The sequence below is a fragment of the Acomys russatus genome, chromosome 19 (assembly GCF_903995435.1).
Source record: "Acomys russatus chromosome 19, mAcoRus1.1, whole genome shotgun sequence".
Lineage (NCBI taxonomy): Eukaryota > Metazoa > Chordata > Mammalia > Rodentia > Muridae > Acomys > Acomys russatus.
The window spans coordinates 29,122,425-29,141,588 of record NC_067155.1 but is presented as its reverse complement, the minus strand read 5'-3'; the positions used below and the strand labels follow the sequence as shown (position 1 = coordinate 29,141,588).

At 43.1% G+C, this 19,164-nt stretch overlaps 2 protein-coding genes across 2 annotated transcripts; both read left to right on the top strand.

Annotated features, from left to right (window-relative positions):
* Positions 1 to 16,371, top strand: LOC127203313 (zinc finger protein 431-like). Its single transcript, XM_051162095.1, has 3 exons — positions 1 to 45; positions 15,983 to 16,109; positions 16,307 to 16,371. Exons 1-3 carry the CDS (start codon positions 1 to 3, stop codon positions 16,369 to 16,371), a joined length of 237 nt encoding a protein of 78 aa, XP_051018052.1.
* Positions 16,372 to 16,504: 133 nt separating this feature from the next.
* Positions 16,505 to 19,164, top strand: LOC127203311 (zinc finger protein 431-like). Its single transcript, XM_051162094.1, has 3 exons — positions 16,505 to 16,521; positions 17,657 to 17,811; positions 18,028 to 19,164. The coding sequence occupies exons 1-3, from the start codon at positions 16,505 to 16,507 to the stop codon at positions 18,942 to 18,944; spliced, it is 1,089 nt and encodes a 362-aa protein (XP_051018051.1). The 3' UTR covers positions 18,945 to 19,164.

Below are 19,164 nucleotides of genomic sequence, written 5' to 3'. Positions count from 1 at the left end.
ATGGCTTCAACTCCCAGAGGGGAGCACAAGCACCGGGAGAGCTTCGTGAGTCATAACACCACATGCTGGGATGTAGGTAGTGGAACTATACGGCGGAATCCATAGAGTCACACCATGGGACACAGGCTGCATCTGGGTGAGGGTGGGGGTAAAGAACCAGGTCCTCTCATGAGGTCATGTAGCACATGCACAGGGAGGGGACATGTGGCTCTTGGTGACAGTGGGAATGTGTTGAATCTGGGTGGCAGGTGATGACATGTCCTGCTGTCTCTTAAGTCCCTAGAGCTGGACATGAAGGTGCCCGATTGCTAACAACGGGCTCACAACCAGCATTAAGGCACGATGTGTCATAAAGGTCCAGTTTTCTTCTTGAGAAAAGCATGCCGCAGGGGCAAGACTCCACTGAGTGACAATTATTTGAAAAGGAAAACCACTTGAGTTGAGCGCTGACTTGATCAAGCAGGGCTTTCCAGAAGCCCTCGTGTATGGAGAATGAGAGCTCTTTCTCAAACCCGGTAACATGATTGACAGAGCCAGTAACAGCTTGGGGCCTAGGCCTTGGGTGCTTTCCCTGAGGCGCTGGCATATTGAGAATGAGATAAAGCTTCTTTAAAGTAAGGAACGTGTTTGGGAAAACTGGTGATGGTCTGAGGCCAGAGGCTTTCAGGAGGACTTGCTTCAGATCCTGAGAACCCAACTCTTCCCACTACGTGGGGTTGTGGTTACAGTCCCAAAGCCAATGTAGGCTTGGTCATAATGTTCTTGAGATTCCCTGTGTTGCCCTTGTACAGAACTGCTCATTAGACTCCTGAGTTTGTCCCGTTGTATGATAGATGTCTCCCATTTCCTTCCATTTTCCCCTGGAAGCAGCATATAAAATGCTAGTCCTCTTAAGAAGTTTACTTGGCAGGCTGGGCGTGGTGGCACACGCCTTTAATCCCAGCACTTGAGAGGCAGAGGTAGGTAGATTGCTGTGAGTTCGAGGCCAGTCTGGTCTACAAAGTGAGTCCAGGACAGCCAAGGCTATACAGAGAGACACTGTCTCGAAAAAAAAAAACAAAAACAAAAACAAAAAAAAAAAACAAAAAAAGAAGTTTACTTGGCATAAGACGTAGCTTCTGCAAGACCTCTGTTGCAGGATATTTGATCACACTGTGAACCCTGAGATTGTGATATTTACTGGAAAAACTTGTTTTTAGTTGTGGTTTGGCACAGCCTTAGCACACACCTTTAACCCAAGAGCTTTGTGTTTCAATATTGTAAACAGGATTAAATAAAGTCAATCACAGGTCAAGAGGTGGAGCAAGCGACTAGTTGACAGGAAGTGAACATAAGATTAATAAGACAAAACCATGGAGTAAGAGGGAGGAAGGATAGAGTGACACACTGGAAGCGGAAGGGAGGGCCATTCAGGTTGAAGGAGGTTGTTTGAGATGTCATGGGAGGAAGGGATTCCTTCTGGGACATCACTGAGGAGAAAGGTCAGCTGGGTCTTCTCTCTGCCTCTTTGTGCAAGCAGGCTTTCATACCATATCTGGCTTAAGAGTCTTCATTAGGGGGCTGGAGAGATGGCTCAGAGGTTAAGAGCACTGGCTGTTCTTCCAAAGGTCCTGAGTTCAATTCCCAGCAACCACATGGTGGCTCATAACCATCTAAAATGAGATCTGGTGCCCTCTTCTGGCCTGTTGGCTCATATGCAAGCAGAATACTGTATGAATAATAAATTTTAAAAAAAAAGAAGAGTTTTCATTGGTAAAATGGGATGATTCAGATCTTATTGAAAACAACAGACCTCCCCAGTGCGACTTTTATCTTTTCTACTTCCTATTTTCGTATCTTTCTCATCCTCTGGGACCTTACACTTAGGATTCTGTCACTGAAGAGTGACCTGCTGTTTGTGCTTAAGACATAATTCTGGGAATATCTTTGCTGTGTAAGGCTCTCATCTGTGTAAGCGGCTAGACATGCAGTCTCCAGTCTAAATTTACACTGTTCAAAACACAAGCTGGGACCTGAACCTAAAAGTGGCTTAAGGGTGACAGCGTATGTGGAATGCAAAAATCTGTTCTCAGCCGGCTCCTCTTTGAGCATTAGCCAGAGCTGAATGCATGCTGTCATTTAAGGAACTGTTCTTAATTAACTTTTTAATTTTATGCGCAGTCATTTCTCCCCATTGTTTCTAGAACAGCTGCATCTGCAACCTTTTAGAAAACTGTTTCTGAGACAAGCTATGTTAACTCAGGTCACCTTGATCCCAGTCTCTTGCTCCCCAGGGCAATGACCTTGCTTTCCTGTTGATTTAACTTCCTAAACTCTTAAGTTTTTGTTTTTTGTTTTTTGTTTTTTTTTTTAAGGAATTATTTATTTATTTAGTATGAGTGCTCTATCTGCGTGCACACCGGCAGACCAGAATCAGATCCCAGTACAGATGGTTGTGAACCACCATGTGGTTGCTGGGACTTGAACTCAGGACCTCCGGAGGAGCAGTCAGTGCTCTTAACCCCTGAGCCATCTCTCCAGCCCCCCTAAACTCTTAAGTTAAAGGGCTGTACTACAACAGCGTTTTCTTTTTTTTTCTTTTATTAATTTATTCATATTACATCTCAATGGTTATCCCATCCCTTGTATCCTCCCATTCTACCCTCCCTCCCATTTTCCCCTTACTCCCCTCCCCTATGACTGTGACTGAGGGGGACTTCTTCTCCCTGTATATGCTTATAGTACAACAGAGTTTTAAAGCTACTTATTTGCGTTGTGTAATGAACTGTCCATTGCAGTAACAGCAAAGGATGTGCACGTGCATCATGGCTTCTGCCTTCAGACCAGAACAGGATGTACTGTGCTCACTGCAGGGTGAAGCAGGGTAAAGTTTAAGGGAGTCAGCTGCAGGGGTCACCATTATGAGGAAGGGCCTGACAGAGCAAGGTGAGTGATTTTGTACTTTCCCAGTGTGTATTAATCCACACCTGTGAATGAAAACAGACTAGATTGGTGGGTGTACAGTTTAGGCAAATTAGTTTAGGTAAATTGAGCCAGTGAATATTGAATTCATTGATACTGTTGAGTCAGGTCAGAAATGTGAGACACAGGCTGTAGCTGGGTGTGTCAGGTTACAGGTCTCAGCATCTAATATTGTGCACACGGATGAGGTCAAACAGTATCTTATTAATGCCATTCCCTCTACCAGGGAAGGGCCTGTTCTTTTTCAAAGTCAGTATACCTATTTGCTTTTTCAGTTATATTTGTCTTCTCAAAGAGTTATTGATATTACTTTTTAAATTTCATATTTTCCTCCATCAAGTTTTTTTTTTATTCACTTAAACCTTGATCACAGGCTCCCCCCTCCTCCAAATCTCCCCCCACCACATCCACACACTCCTCTTCCCCATCCTCCCCTTTCCTCCTCCTCAGAGAAGGGGGAGATCCTCCATGGGTACCAACCACCACCACCCCTGGCACATTAAGTCACTGCAGGACGAGGCACATCCTGTCCCACTGATGCCAGACAAGGCAGCCAAGTTAGAGGAATGAGATCAGAAGGAAGGCATCAGAGTCAGAGAGGGTCCTCGTTCGAGTTGCTGGGGGACCCATATGAAGACCAAGCTGCACATCTGCTACATGTATGCAGGGGGCCTAGCACCAGTCCATGCATATGCTTTGGTTGGTGCTTCAATCTCTATGAGCCCCCATGGGCCCAGGTTAGCTGACTGTAGTTCTTGGGGGAGCTTTGATGCCTCTGGCTCCCTTTATCATTTCCCCAACTCTTCCACAGGACTCCCGAGCTCTGTCTAATGTTTGGATGTGGAGCTCTGCTGCATCCATTACTGGGTAAAACCTCTCAGAAAATTTATGCTAGGCTCTTGTAAGCATAGCAGAGTAACATTAATAGTGTCAGAGATTGGTTTACTCCCATGAGATGAGTCTCAAGTAGGGCCAGTCTTTGGTCAGCCATGTTAGGCCCAGATTGCTAGATTCCCAAAGATCACCAAGAGTCCGAAGCAATATGCAAAAGCAAGGAGCCTTTATTCAAACATGAGCCTGAGGGCCCCCGAACCTCACTAAAGCCACTCATCAGTAGTGAGAGAGCCGCCAACTGTCATTAGGCAGGGTCTTCAGTGGGGTTACAGCAGGGAGCAGGAGTTTCTAGTTTGGAGTTACAGGATTGGTTGACATTTAGCAAGGGTTGGTTGGTACTAGGGGATTGGTCAAGCCTGACCAAGAAATGCTTAAGCAATCTATCCATAACGTCTAGGGATGTTAGGTACTTTCCCGCTGTCCCCTTATTGGCTCAGGCCTAGGGTGGTTCCTTTCCTGGACCAGTTGTGGTTTTTCCAACAACAGAGGTGTACTTAGGGACAGGCTCAAGATGATGATGCCTGCTGAAAAATTGGAATCCCATTAGCCAGGGCTCTTCAACCATTCCCTCAATCTTTGTTTTGTCTTTATCCCTGCACTTCTTGTAGGCAGGACAGGTTTTGGGTTGAAGGTTTTGTGGGTGGGTTGTTAGTCTTCTCCCTACACTGGAAGTCCTGTATGACTACAGGAGGTAGCCACTCCGGACTCCACATCTCCTGCTGTCTCAGCTAGGGTAACTTCCATAGACTTCTTGGGACCTCCCCTATCCCTGGCCCCTGGCAAGTCCCAGAGATGCCCCACCCACCCCCTTTCTGATTCTGGTTCTCTCATCCAGCCCTTTCTACCCTGTTTTCTCCACTGCTAATCCCCACCCAGCTTCCTCCCTCCCTCCACCTCCAATGCCTATTTTATTTCCCCTCCTCCTTGCTTGGATTCTTTGGGTCTGTGGACTGTAGCATGGTTATCCTGTACTTTGTGGCTAATATGCACTTATAAACAAGTACATAACATGCACGTCTCTTTGGGTTTAGGTTACCTTACCCAGGATGATTCTATCGATCAACTTGTCTGTTTCTATGTGAATACCGTGCAGTTCTTATTACTATTGCTCTGGAGTGCAACTTGAAATCAGGGATCGTGAAACCTGCAGAAGTTCTTTTGTAGTGCAGGATTGTCTTAGCTCTCCTGGGTTTTGGTTTTTGTGTTTCACATGAAGTTGAGAATTGCTCTTTGTAGGTCTGTAAAGAATGGTGTTGTTATTTTCTTGGGAATTGCATTGAACAGTAGGTTGCTTTTAGGAAGCTGGCTGTTTTTTAAATGTTAATCCTACCGATCCATGAGCGTGGGAGATTCTTCCACTTTCTGTTACCTTTTTCAGTTTCTTTCTTCAGAGACTTGAAGTTCTTGATTAGAGTTGTAGCAAGGTATTTTATATTATTTGTGGCTTTTTGTGAAGAATGTTGTTTCCCTAATTTCTTTTTCAGCCCATTTATCATTTGTATATAGCAGGGCTACTATTGAGAACTTGCTTACCCTGACTTGGCAGAGTGGGGCCGTCAACTCTGCCTGAATCTAAATTGCCCATTTTTAGGCAGATTCTGTTTGTGGCAGGAACGAGGACATTTTGCCCAGTGGCTGGTTTGCCACCTTTGAAGCCATTGTCTATAAGGAGGTTCTTTGATGCTCATCATCTTCTTTGAGGTCGGCTGGGTGTTGTCAGGAGTTAATTTGTCTTATTGTCAAAGAAATTTAGGAGTGTAAGAACAACTTGAAATGCCATATTCTTTGTGGCTCTGAGGCTTTTGAAGACCTTATTCAACTAATTTACCACATGTATCAATTGAGTTCTGCTTTTGTTAATTTGGATAGATACTGTCTTTTAGTTAGTTAGTTAGTTAGTTAGTTTGACTAAGGGTTTGTCCATCTTGCTGCTTTACTCAGAGAACCAGCTCTTGGTTTTGTTGATTCTTTGTATTATTGTCATTGTTTCTAACTTATTTACTTTGGTGCTGAGTTTGATTATATCAGCTCTCTACTCCTCATGGTTGTGTCTGCTTTTTTATGTTCTAGAGCGTTCAGGGTGCTGTTAAATTGCTAGTTTGAGATCTCTCCGTTGTCTTTATGAAGGCATTTCTTTATGACCTTTCCTCTTAGCACTGCTTTCATTGTTTTCCGTAACTTTGGGTATGTTTTGTCTTCATTTTCATTGAATTTTAGGAAGTGTTTAATTTCTTTTTTTCTTTATTTATTTTATTTTATTTATTTATTTTTTTATTTTGGTTTTTCGAGACAGGGTTTCTCTGTGTAGCCTTGGCCATCCTGGACTCACTTTGTAGACCAGGCTGGCCTCGAACTCACAGTGATCCGCCTGCCTCTGCCTCCCGAGTGCTGGGATTAAAGGCGTGCGCCACCATGCCCGGCTTCTTTTTATTTTTAAAGATTTATTATTTATTGTATATGAGCGCTTTGTCGGCAGAAGAGGGCATCAGATCACATTATAGATGGTTGTGAGCCACCATGTGGTTGCTGGGAATTGAACTCAGGACCTCTGGAAGAGCAGGCGGTGCTCTAAACCACTGAGCCATCTCTCCAGCTCCTTATTTCTTTCTTTATTTCCTCCCTGACTCGGGGGAGGGGGGTCATTGAGTAGAGAGTTGTTCAATTTCCGTGAGTTTGTAGGCTTTTTCTCGTCTCTGTCATTGTTGAAGTCCCCCCCCCCCTTTTTAAAGATTTATTTATTTATTGTGTATACAGTGCTCTGCCTAATGTCCACCTGCATGCCGGAAGAGGGCATTAGATCTTATTATAGATGGTTGTGAGCCACCATATGGTTGCTGAGACTTGAACTCAGGAAGTCTGGAAGAGCAGCAGCCAGTACTCTTAACCTCTGAGCCATCTCTCCAGCCCTTGAAGTTCTGTTTTAATCCATGGTGATCTGATAAAATACTTCAGTCCCCCATTGGAGGAACTGCTAGTGTCCTGAGGATTATCTGGGTTGTCCAAACTGCTGAGGGACTCTGGGCAGGCCTAGCAATGAGGCGCACTAGTGCGAGGAGTTAGCTTGCAGGCTCTTCCCAGGGTTCCCTGATGCAGCTGTAGAGGACTATGAGACCACAAACTGTGCGTGGTGAGCATGGTTCACTACCCCTAGGCCAAAAGGAGCAGGTCTACCGAGCTATCAGAGTCTCTGTAATGCTTGTACCGAGAAGGGCCTTGGGTAAGACTGTGGCTCTGTTGGTCCATGTGGCGACCTGACCAGAGGCTCTTGGCCTCTGACTCTCCCGGAGTGTGAATTCCCTGGGTAAGGGGAGGCTCTGCAGTCCTGGCAGTGGAAAGCCGTGGTGCTTATTTATTTTTTATGTTTTTGGTTTTTTGAGACAGGGTTTCTCTGTGTAGCCTTGGCTGTCCTGGACTCACTTTGTAGACCAGGCTGGCCTCGAACTCACAGCGATCCGCCTGCCTCTGCCTCCCGAGTGCTGGGATTAAAGGCGTGCGCCACCACGCCCGGCTCTGCACTTCTTCTCTTAACCCAGCGAGCACCCAAATAATTGAGACTGGACTACTACATTTATCTAATGAGCTTTATGGCACAACACCAGAGCAGCGGTAATCTATTTTAACTGGAACTGCTTGGGATTCCTGAAACTCTGGCTCCCTCCAAATCGGAGCCATGAGTAGAAGAAGTGGGATTTGCCAGGGTTTTGAGTTTGTTGTTGTTTGGCAACAGAATCACGGTGTTTGCAAAGCTGTTGCGTGGTGGGGGGCAGGTGGGCGTGAGAGGCGATGGATGGAGTTAGAAGGCGGCGCTTGCGCTCTCTCCCTCCCTCCCTCCCTCCCTCCCTCCCTCCGTCCGTCCGTCCCTCCGTCCCTCTCTGTCTCTCTGTCTCTCTGTCTCTCTCTCCCTCTCTCCCTCTCCCTCTCCCTCTTGCAAGCTAATGAAGGGTGTGGCTTTGTTGGCTATCGGAGAGAGAATGAGGGACCACTCCCTGTGCTTTGGCAGTGGGAGGTGGAGGAGGAGGGAAGGGTGATGGCTTATCTACTTTTAATATGGAGTCCTATGGGCAGCAGGGTTGTAAAATGGAGAGAAGAGGGTGGGTGGAGCCGATAGCTTGCCTCATGTTTCCTCCACTCTCTCTGAGTAGTCACGGCGAGGTAAAAGTGGGTATATGGTTTTGGTTTCTTATATTATTTCAATGAGATGTGAGGTAGGGTGGGCTTTAGGGCCCTGATTCTCAGACTTGGCTGGCAGAAGGGAGGAAATGTTTTTGTCATGGATACTTCGTTTACATGCAGCAGCTCAGTCCTATTGTAAGAAGGAGAACACAGGACTTAATTATCCTGTGGTCAGTGGGGCTTGCAGGGAAGAACTCCACGTACGGTTAGAGGTGTGGGAAAAGGACCGCTGAAAGCTAAGGTCCCAAGACATCTTATTAGAATGGGAAGGGTATTTCCAGGAATCCCCAGGGGCACACTGAGTGGCTTTCTCATCAGGAAAGGATTGGGCCTGTAATCTCCCTGAGGGCTATGTGACACTCCTTAGAGGATCTGGGGTTTCTCCAGAGAAACTACTAGAGAGGAGGGAACCTGGCTGAGGAAAGGAGTTGTCATTTAGCACGGAGGGAAGAGGTCAGGGGCTTCCCGGTAATGCCAGACTTCTGCTTTAACAGCAGGGTGTCGTTTTTAAATGAAAATCCAAAAACGGTCTACTTTACCAATAAAGACTCAGGAGCCAGATGCTGGGGTGAAACCTGGTAGCTCAGAAAGGCAGAGGAAACACCCAGCTGACCTTCCTGCTCAAGCTCACATCCTGATGGAAAAGACCCAAAAGGCTCACTAGCTCAGCTGACAGCCCAGGAGGAAAAGGCCAAAAATCCCAAGGCCAAAAGTTTAGTTAGCTCAAAGCTCAAAAAGAAAAGGCCAAGAAGCTGAAGAGCCCAGACGCTAAAGAGCCAAAGCTAAAAGCTAAAAGCCCAAGAGCGCCTTCCACTTCTACATGTTGGCAACTCAAACTCCCTCCTACTCTTTGATCCCTGGCAGCTGGTTTCTTGCTCCGCCTCTCGACCTAGGGTTAACGTTATTATCTCCTGTATACAGATGCTCTTGGATTAAAGGCGTATGCTAGGGCTATTTACAATAAACAGAGAGCTCTTTGACTAATGTGTGTGTTGGGGCCCAACCATGCTAAACAGAAGACATGTTTTTTTTGTTTTTTGTTTTTTTTTTAAAGATTATTTATTTATTATGTACATAGTGCTCTGCCTTCATGTACTCCTGCAGGCCAGAAGAGGGCGTCAGATCCCATTATAGATGGTTGGGAGCCACCATGTGGGTGCTGGGAATTGAACTCAGGACCTCTGGAAGAGCAGTCAGTGCTCTTAACCCCTTGAGCCATCTCTCCAGCCCAGAAGACATGTTTTTATAGCTCGCAATCTCAAGGATCACGATGCGCTCCAAGTACCCTGTTCCCTTTTAGTTGGTATGCAGAGAAGAAAAATGAAATATTAAGCTTTTGTGGCCAGGTGGTGCTGTAGAGATGATAAATAAAGGTGCTGTTACCGAATACTGTAAAAATGCAGAAGTTACTTTATTTGGATGGCATGAACGCTTTCTGCCAGCGCATCCTACTGCATGAAAAAGTAACTTGTTTGGTTTGAAGTTAAATAATGACAATAAATTATAGTTGAACTAATATATAACAGTGTTACACAAGTGACTCATCTCTTTGTTTTCTTCTGATTAAGTAACTGGCCTTAGATGGCTACTTTATTTTTGCTGTGAAGAATGTGCTTTTAAGTATTTAACATTCCTAGCCGGGAGTGGTGGCGCAGGCCTTTAATCCCAGCACTCGGGAGGCAGAGGCAGGCGGATCGCTGTGAGTTCGAGGCCAGCCTGGTCTACAAAGTGAGTCCAGGACAGCCAAGGCTACACAGAGAGACCCTGTCTCGAAAAACAAAACAAACAAACAAAGTATTTAACATTCCTAAATACTAGGTTGTATATGTTTAGTGTGTTATACAACTAATGTAGCAATGCTGTATAATATTATGCATGTATTTCTATTATTGAAATAGTTACTCAAATATTAGTCTTTCTTAAAGAGAAGCAGGAGTACTCTTTTGAAATTAAATGTACAGGAACCTCTGTTATCCCACAATCCAAACTAGTGAGAGCTAACACAAGAAAATGACCTGGATTTGTTTTCTGCATGATACACGATTCGTATTGCTGAGAGCAAAATTTCCGATGCCACAGATCTAGACAGGGCCCAGGAATGAGCTTGTCACAGACTCCTGTGTAATGCTGCTCACTGTCTACACACACAGAAGGAGAGCTGTGTCTGCTCAAATCATGCCTTCCCTGTCTTCACTGTTTCATTTCTCTTGGCTACTTATTGCTTCCCTTCTTTGCATTTTCATTTAGGACAAATTGAAGTAATGCTTCTTACTTAAAATAGATTCTTCTGTCGTGCAATATGTTCTGACCTCTGTTTCTCTTCTGTCCACTCCTCCCAGCTACCTCCCACCTCTCTTATCCTCCTCTTCCCCAGATCTGCTCCCCATCCTCTGTTTCTTCTTCAGAAGAGAGCAGGCCTCCAAGAGAGGACAGTCAGCAAGCCCAAACAAGATACAGAAAAACAAAGCAATACACCTCATATTGAGGCTGGATAAGGCAAACCAATGGGAGGAAAAGAGTCTCAACAGCAGGTGAGGGGGAGTTATACCTGCCCCCACTGTTAGGATCCCACACAAATACCAAGCCAACAGTCACAACGTATCACCAGAGAACCTGGCGCTGAACCACTCACATCACATTCTTGTCCTTTAAATCTCTGTGAGATTCCTGTCGAGGTAGTGTTTGTTGGGCATGGGTACCCTGGCCATGAAACAAGTTTGTTGTCATCGTGCCCCTGCACATCTTGCTGGCAGGACAGATTTTAGGTGGAGAGTGTTTTAGCTGGGTTGGTGTCCAGGCTTCTTTTTCTGTAACCTGTAAAGTACCTTCTCTCTCCAGAGAGACCAGAACACAGGTGTGAAGTCTCCAAGCCTGCACCTGCTTGGCCTCTCTACATTCAGTGTGTGGTGTACAAGTTGTCTTCCGCAATGCAGCTCTTTTTTGTTCCATACATTTAGTGTTTTGACTTTTTATGGTCCAATTTATTTGGTATATTGTTTGCTTCTTGTACCTTGATAGGCATCTTCTTTAGATTAGGAAACTTTTATTATTTTGTTGAAAAAATCTTCTGGACCATTGAGATGGTATTCTTCTCTTTTCTTTTCTTTTCTTTTTCTTTTCCTTTTTTTTTTTTTTTTTTTTTTTTAAAGATTTATTTATTACATATGCAGTATTCTGCCTGCACACCGGAAGAGGGTACCAGATCTCCTTAAAGATGGTTGTGAGCCATCATGTGGTTGCTGGGAATTGAACTCAGGATCTCTGGAAGAGCAGACAGTGCTCTTAACTGCTAAGCCATCTCTCCAGCCCCTCTTCTCTTTTCTTCTATTCCTATTATTCATAGCTTTTGTCTTCTCATAATGTCCCAGAGGTCCTGGATGTTTTGTGCCAGGAAATTTTTAGATTCTATTTATTTTTTGGCTGGTGTATCCATTCCTTCTGTCGTATCTTCAGTGCCTGAGATTCCGTCATTCATCTCTATTCTGTGGGTAAATGTTGCCTCTGTAGTTTCTCGTTGCAGTTCTAAAAGTTTCAGTTCTACAATTCCCTCAGTTTCTGCTTTCTTTATTGCTTCTATTTCCCTTTTTAGGTCTTGAAAAGTTTTATGTGTTCATTCAAGTGTTTGTTGCTTCTATCTTGGCTTTATATAAGGGATTTATTGGTTTCCTCTGATTGTTTGATTGGGTTTCGCTGGAGTTCTTTCAGGTATTTATTCATTTTCTCTTTAAGGACCTCTATCACCTTCATATAGTTGATTTTAGGTCTTTTTCTTGTGCTTTAGCTATGTAGGAATTTTCAGGATCTGCGGTGATAGGATAACTTGGCTCTAACCGTGACGTAGTTTGCTGACTGTGGCTGATTATGTTCCTATGCTGGTGTTAATCATCTGGGTTTGAGGTGATTACAGCTCTACATGCTGAACTCTGGGTTTGTCGTGTTTGGGTGGGACTTTTGTTCCTGGGTTTCTGTTTGCTCTCTGGATTTTCAGAGAGTGTTGTGACTGAGTGTTTCTCCTATTATTGACCTGCTTGGCTGGTGTCTTCAAGGGGGAATGCTTGCTGTCATTGGAGGTCGGGGAAAGGGAAGTTCAGGGAGAGGTGACCTTAGCAATCCTCTGGTGGTGTAGCGGGGAGAGGTGCAGTGCCAGGGGCAACTGGGAAGATTGGGTCTGGGGTCCTGGATAGTGTGGTAGGTCTGTGGACAGCCTAGTTGGTCTTCTGGCAGGCATGGCATGTTGGAGCAAGGGGAGTCTACCTGCCTTCAGGCTGGCCCGTATAGATGAGGCTGTGGTATCTGCAGGCGGCACAGAAAGGAAGAGAAGAAGGATGCTCTGATACTCTGTTCCAGTGTTACGGGCAACTATGAGAATTGGGGCTGGGGTAACAGATAGCGGGGTGGGTCTTTGAACCAGCAACCTAGTCTTCTGACTGAAATGACCTTGGTTAAGCAGGGTGTGTCTGCCCATAGTTGGGAGCTTGGACACAGAGATGACGCAGAAAGAGTAGGTCAGATGAGGACACAGTGATAAGACAGGAAGAGAAAGGCAAATGGGGATGGCCTGTGGCATCTACAGAGGCGTGGGCAGGTTGAGAGGAAGCTGTAGCACTGGGAATAACTCTGAGTACTGGGTCTCAGGTAACAGAGAGTGGGGAAGTCTGGAGCCATCCCACCAAGTCCCACACCCAATGTCTTAATACTGAGGCATCAGGTTTCCCGTGATCATTTATTTCATTCTATATTTATTTAGGGGTTTTGTTGTTATTAATCTGTAAATGACTTTTTGTTTATTGGATAAAAAGTATCATGCGAGCTGGGCAGGTTACTCAGCAAATACTATTCTAGGTTGACCTGAGTTCATATACCAACACCCAGCCCAAGTTGAGAGGCTCATTGCTATCTGTTAACTCCAGATGAAGCGGTCCTGACACCCTTTTCTTTGGTGTGTGACCTGTCCTCATGGAAGACATTGTCACACACATAAGCATAGACATAGAAATGAGAATAAATCTTTTTTTTTTAATGGGAATAGATTTATTTTCAAAAGTCCTTATGACTTACAAAGCATTTAGGGCAAAACAAGGTGTTTAGATGTATAATACAAATACATTGCTTCCTTAAAAATTACTTTTTTGCATTTTGTTTTTAAATGTTTGCATTTCCTCACACTGGAGCCGACTTATGTCCAGTCATCAATCATAGGAAACAATGTGGTTTCTATATGATTCTAACAGAGTCTCTTTTCTTTATCATGAGAGAATGAGATACTTTTAGTAGTCAAAAGTATTTACTCCAATGCTGAAACATCTGTATGCTTTAAGCGAATCTCTCCAGTTGAAATAGCCCTCCACTTCCAATACATTTTCTATTATTGGCAGCGGGGAGAATGAGGGCTGGCCAGTGATTTCTTTTATTTTAATTTTGACTGTAATCCTGTAGATCTCTTACAGTACTGTGTTATATTTATAGGTCTGTCTTTGTGTTTCCATATACAATGTTTTATAATGTATGTTTGTTTGTTTGAGATATGGTTTCTCTGTGTATGTAGCCTTGGCTGTCGAGGACTCGTTTTGTAGACCAAGCTGGCCTCCAACTCACAGTGATCTGCCCTCCTCTGCCTCCCGAGTTCTAGGACTAAAGGCGTGAGCCACCATGCCTGGCAAAAGAGAGATTTAGAAGAGTGTGTGTGTGTGTGTGTGTGTGCGTGTGTGCGCGCACGCGCGCTCTTCCTACAGGTACATCCACAGGCCAGAAAATGGCATCCTATCCCCATATTGATGGTTTCCAGCCATCATGTGGTTGATGGGACTCGAACTCGGGACCTTTGAAGAGCAGCCAGTGCTCTTAACCTCTGAGCCATCTCTGCAGCCCCTATTTTAGGGTTTTATTAAATATACTCTAATTATATAAACCACCTATTTTTGCCTTCTGTAAAGTTGCTGTATAATGTTATGAGTTCCACGACTTTTGGTTGGTTTGGGGGCTTTCTATGGAGAAACAGTTCAAGTTTTCTCTTCTTGATCCTAAAGGCTTGCCTCTCTTCATCTCTTAGCAAATGTTCCGTGTTTTCTAGTTGTTGCAGTCATCAAAGTTTGGGTGACTTAAGTGATTGATGTGGATAACACATTGGTTTTTAGACTCAGTTCCTTGGAGCAATTGTAGTTAGGATTTCAGTAGACCTGTTAAACAGCAAACCAGTAATTCAGCAAAGGTGCAATTGCAGCCACTGGAATCTGGAGCAGCAGCTGGAACCCCCAGAACTTTGACGCATCCTTTGGGGCGTTCTCTCTATGAACATCTCAAAGTTGAGTGGTGAACAGCCAAACGATAGGAAGCAATGTCAAAACCAAAAAGCCACGCCTCTTATTTGGACTCATTTGTGTATATATATATATATATATATATATATATATATATATATACACACACGGACTTTCAGAGTCCGTACCAGGATTTTTAGCAGTTGGCAAAGACCATGTATATATATATATATATATATATATATATATATATATATATATATATACACACACACACGGACTTTCAGAGTCCGTACCAGGATTTTTAGCAGTTGGCAAAGACCATGCCCCCACAAGAGGCAGTTCCTCCTCTAGTGGACAAACACCATGTGTTTTTTCAAAAGTCTTTCCAGCAGACAAACACTGCACACCCTTATAAAAGTCTGTTTCACATCCCACACTTGGGATCAAAACAGAACCGTGTTTATATCCACTACAGTTTCTCAGGATGGCATCTGTTTACAGCATCAACACTGCCAAAGCCTTCTTTGCCACTGAACTGCAGGCGCTTGACATTCTTTCTACCTCTTATGTTTCTTTTTGATATTTTTAAATGAATATCAGTATTTTGCCTGTGTGCATGAATATGCATCTCATGTGTGCCGAGCCCTCACAGTAGTCAGACTCAAAACTCCTGACCCCGGAATAATGGGCAGTTGCAAGCCCCCGTGTAAGCACTGGCAATTGAGCCCAGTTATTTGCTTGATTGGCAGGAACTCTTCCCTGCTGAGCTACCTCTCTTGCTTATTTTTTTTTATCAACATTTACATTGCTGATATTTTCTTGTTTTTGTTTTAGTTTTGCAAGACAGGGTTTCTCTGTGTAGCCTTGGCTGTCCTGGACTCGCTTTGTAGACCAGGCTGGCCTCGAACTCACAGCAATCGGCCTGCCTCTGCCTTCCGAGTGCTGGGATTAAAAGCATGCGCCTCCACGCCCGGCCATTGCTGATATTTTCATCTGTCCATTTGTGACTGTTGAAAACATGCATATTCTCTTTTAGTGAGATGTCATTAATGTTGCAGTTTAAACTGGGGCACGTCAGGTTTCTTTAATATTAATACAGAACTAGAGTGAGTGTATAATTCTTTGTAAAACTTCAGTGAAAACCTCTGAGTTCTTTCTTTGTTTTGGGGAGGAAGGCGTTGGTTGATTTTTTTTTTTTTTTTTTTTTTTTCAGGGGAGTCAGGGTCATAATATGTGCCTTTGGCTGTCCTGGAACTCATTGCATTGACCAGGCTGTCATCAACTCAATGAAATACACCTGCCTCTGCCTCCTAAGTGCTGGGATTAAAGGCGTGAGCCAGTACATCCAACTCGTAGTTAATAATTATTCATACAATCTCTCTGATGTGCACTCAGTACTTTTGATCTGCTCCTCTCTCTCTCTCTTCTCTCTCTCTCTCTCTCTCTCTTCTTGTCTATTAATTGGCATTTCTCTTGCAAGGCTATATCCTGTTCAAGGGGTGCAGGAGTGATAGAAGTGAACATGATTTTTCAGTTTCTATCTAAAAATGCCTCGGTGATTACATTAGAGCATCTGTGTCAGGAAATAAGTGGAAGAAGCATCAGAATCACATGATTCTATTGTCAACGCCATATACATTTACAGTGTTGTCACCGTCATGCTTTGTCTTATATACACGTATGTGGTGTTACAGGATGCAGTGACCTACGATGATGTGCGTGTGAAATTCACCCGAGAAGAGTGGGCTTTGCTGGATCCTGCCCAGAAGAGACTCTACAAGGATGTGATGCTGGAGACCTACAGGAACCTCACTGATATAGGTAAGATAGTGAATTTTCTTTCACTTTTTAAAATAATGGGAAAACTTTCTTGGTTACTGATGCTCTTCTGTAATTTTAATTGAGAATGAGGAATAATGAATTGGATAAATCAGGCATGGTTCTAAGGTTCACTGAAGATAGAAACTTAAATTTTGCCTAACTTCCAATAATATAAATTTTCTGGTACTATATTTTAGGCTACAGTTGGGAAGATCATAATATTGAAGATAATTGTCAAAGTTCTAGAAGACATGGAAGGTAATTTTCATGTGCAAGCTAACAGGAATGTTCCTCTGGAAATTTGTATGTGTCCTGGAAGTTTTAAAGAAAAGCAACAATATTTTTAAAAAGCACTGCTTTAACTGTATTGATGATTATTAAATTCTCATAAAACCATGTATCTCAATGGCAGGTATCAGATTTGATTTTGCAAAGTGTTCCTCTAAGAAGGAAGACAAGGAAACAAGCCTTATCATTTATCACTATTTATATCATAGCCCATTAGAGCGCTGGTGTAGAATTGCCAGTCTGTTTAGTCTCATACCACTCAGAATTGCAAAGTGTACACATTGAATATAGGTGATAAGTCTATGTCCAAAGCCTTCTAATAAGCAACCGGCCCATAGTAAAGCTGGTGTTTCTCATAGAGTTGTAGTTACATTGCTGAGTTTAGTGAGAGGGGCAGTGTATGAGAGTCAAGAATGTTGTTGTGGAGGAACCTTAATCCCCATCCCACATGTCTATGAGGAACAAAAAGTCAAACTGGGTGAATGTAGTGTGGAAACCTTTCATCTGCTATTCTTCTTTTTTTTGGGGGGGTGGTTCGAGACAGGGTTTCTCTGTGTAGCCTTGGCCATCCTGGACTCACTTTGTAGACCAGGCTGGCCTCGAACTCACATCGATCCGCCTGCCTCTGCCTCCTGAGTGCTGGGATTAAAGACGTGCGCCACCACGCCTGGCTCTATTCTTCTTTTAATGGTTAAAGCATATGTCACAATGGATACAAGCCATGCGAGCATAGGGATATTGAAGCAAGCTACGTACCTCTCTATCTTCCAGAACAATTAGAAGATACGCTCCTACTCTGAGTAGACTTTCAGAATGTGGTGTAAGGTTACAATTAATTGGGTTTCCAACTTCACTGGGGCTACATCCACAAACTCACACTGCAGAAAGTCCCTATGAATACTAGGAATGTGGAAATCCTTTTGTTTGTCCTGGTTCTCTTTGCAAGTATATTATAGGAAAATTTATGAATGCAATCAGTATGGTAAAGCTCTTAGTTCTTCTAGTTCTCTTCAAATATGTGGAAAACCTATAGAAAAATGACGCTATAACTGGGAGCTATGTCATCAATGCTCTTACCATTACAGGTGTCTTCAAGGATGCAGAACAATGCATAACAAAGGGGAGCACCATGGATGGAAACAAAGTGATAAAACCTCTTTACAATTAGACCAAATTGTAAAATTAATTCATATAGATAAAAATATTCATCAGTGTAATCAATGTTGTAAAGCCTTCACATGTGCCAATTATCTTTGCAGGCATCAAAGAAGTCAGACTGGAAAGAAACCCTATGAATGCATCCAGTGTGGGAAAGGCTTTGCCTATTATAGTTGTCTTCAAAAACATGAAAAACTTCATACTGGAGAGAAACCCTATGAAGTTATTCAATATGGTGAAGCCTTTGCACATCACAGTAGTCTCCAAACACATAAGAGAGCACATACTGAAAAGAAACTCTATGAATGTAAGCAGTGTGGGAAAGACTTCGGATGTCCCAGTCATCTTCTAATACATGAAAGAACACATACTGGAGAGAAACCCTATGAATGTGAGCAATGTGGTAAAGCCTTTCCAGATCATGGTCATCTCAGAATACATAAAAGAACACACACTGGAGAGAAACCTTATAAATGTAGTCAATGTGATAAAGCCTTTGCATGTCATAGTAATCTCCGAATTCATAAAAGAACACATACTGGAGAGAAACCCTATGAATGTCATCAATGTGGTAAAGCCTTTACATGTGACAGTAATCTCCGAATTCATAAAAGAACACACACTGGAGAGAAACCCTATGAATGTAACCAATGTGGTAAAGATTTTGCATGTAACAGTACTCTGCTAACACATAAAAGGACACATACTGGAGAGAAATCCTACAAATGTAATCATTGTGATAAAGCCTTTTCACAAGACGTTTCTTTACGAAGACATAAAAGAACGCACACTGGAGAGAAACCCTATGAATGTCATCAATGTGGTAAAGCCTTTGCATGTCACAATTATCTCCGAATACATAGAAGAACACATACCGGCGAGAAACCCTATGAATGTAATCAATGTGGTAAAGCCTTTGCATGTCACAATTATCTCCGAACACATAAAAAGACACATACTGGAGAGAAACCTTTTGAATGTACTCAATGCGGTAAAGCTTTTACACGTTACAATAGTCTCCGAATACATAAAAGAACACACACTGGAGAGAAACCTTATGAATGTAATCAGTGCGATAAAGCCTTTTCACAACAAGGTCATCTCCGAGTTCATGAAAGAATACACACCGGAGAGAAACCCTACAAATGTAATCAATGTGGTAAAGCCTTTGCATGTGAAAATCACCTTAAAAATCATGTAAGAATTCATACTGGAGAGAAACCTTACAAGTGTAATCAATGTAATAAAGCCTTTGCACAAAAAGGTAGTCTCAAAATACATAAAAGCACACATACTGGAGAGAAACCCTACACATGTAATCAGTGTGGTAAAGCTTTTTCACAACACAGTTACCTACGAATACATAAAAGAACACATAACTGCATGTAGCAGTAGGCTTAGGAACTAGGAAAAGTCATACTGCAAGGAAACCCCATAAATGTAGTCAGTGTGGTAAAGTTTTATACTTCATGGTATCTCTTTATACAAGAGTAAAACCTTTATTGTGTAATCAGTCTGTTAAAGCCCTTGCATATTACAGTAGTCTTTGAGGACCTGAAAGAATTCATACCGAGGGGAATCTATAATGATAAAAGAATTGGTAAGATCT

What these genes read in the sequence shown, in the direction of transcription:
- LOC127203311 (XM_051162094.1), top strand. An exon ending in TGAAGCCTTTGCACATCACA is followed by an intron (nt 17,812 to 18,027) that starts GTAGTCTCCAAA and finishes AGAAACCTTATA; the next exon opens with AATGTAGTCAATGTGATAAA.
- LOC127203313 (XM_051162095.1), top strand. Translation starts at nt 1, where the DNA reads ATGGCTTCAACTCCCAGAGGGGAGCACAAGCACCGGGAGAGCTTC. An exon ending in ACAAGCACCGGGAGAGCTTC is followed by an intron (nt 46 to 15,982) that starts GTGAGTCATAAC and finishes GTGGTGTTACAG; the next exon opens with GATGCAGTGACCTACGATGA. An exon ending in CAGGAACCTCACTGATATAG is followed by an intron (nt 16,110 to 16,306) that starts GTAAGATAGTGA and finishes ACTATATTTTAG; the next exon opens with GCTACAGTTGGGAAGATCAT.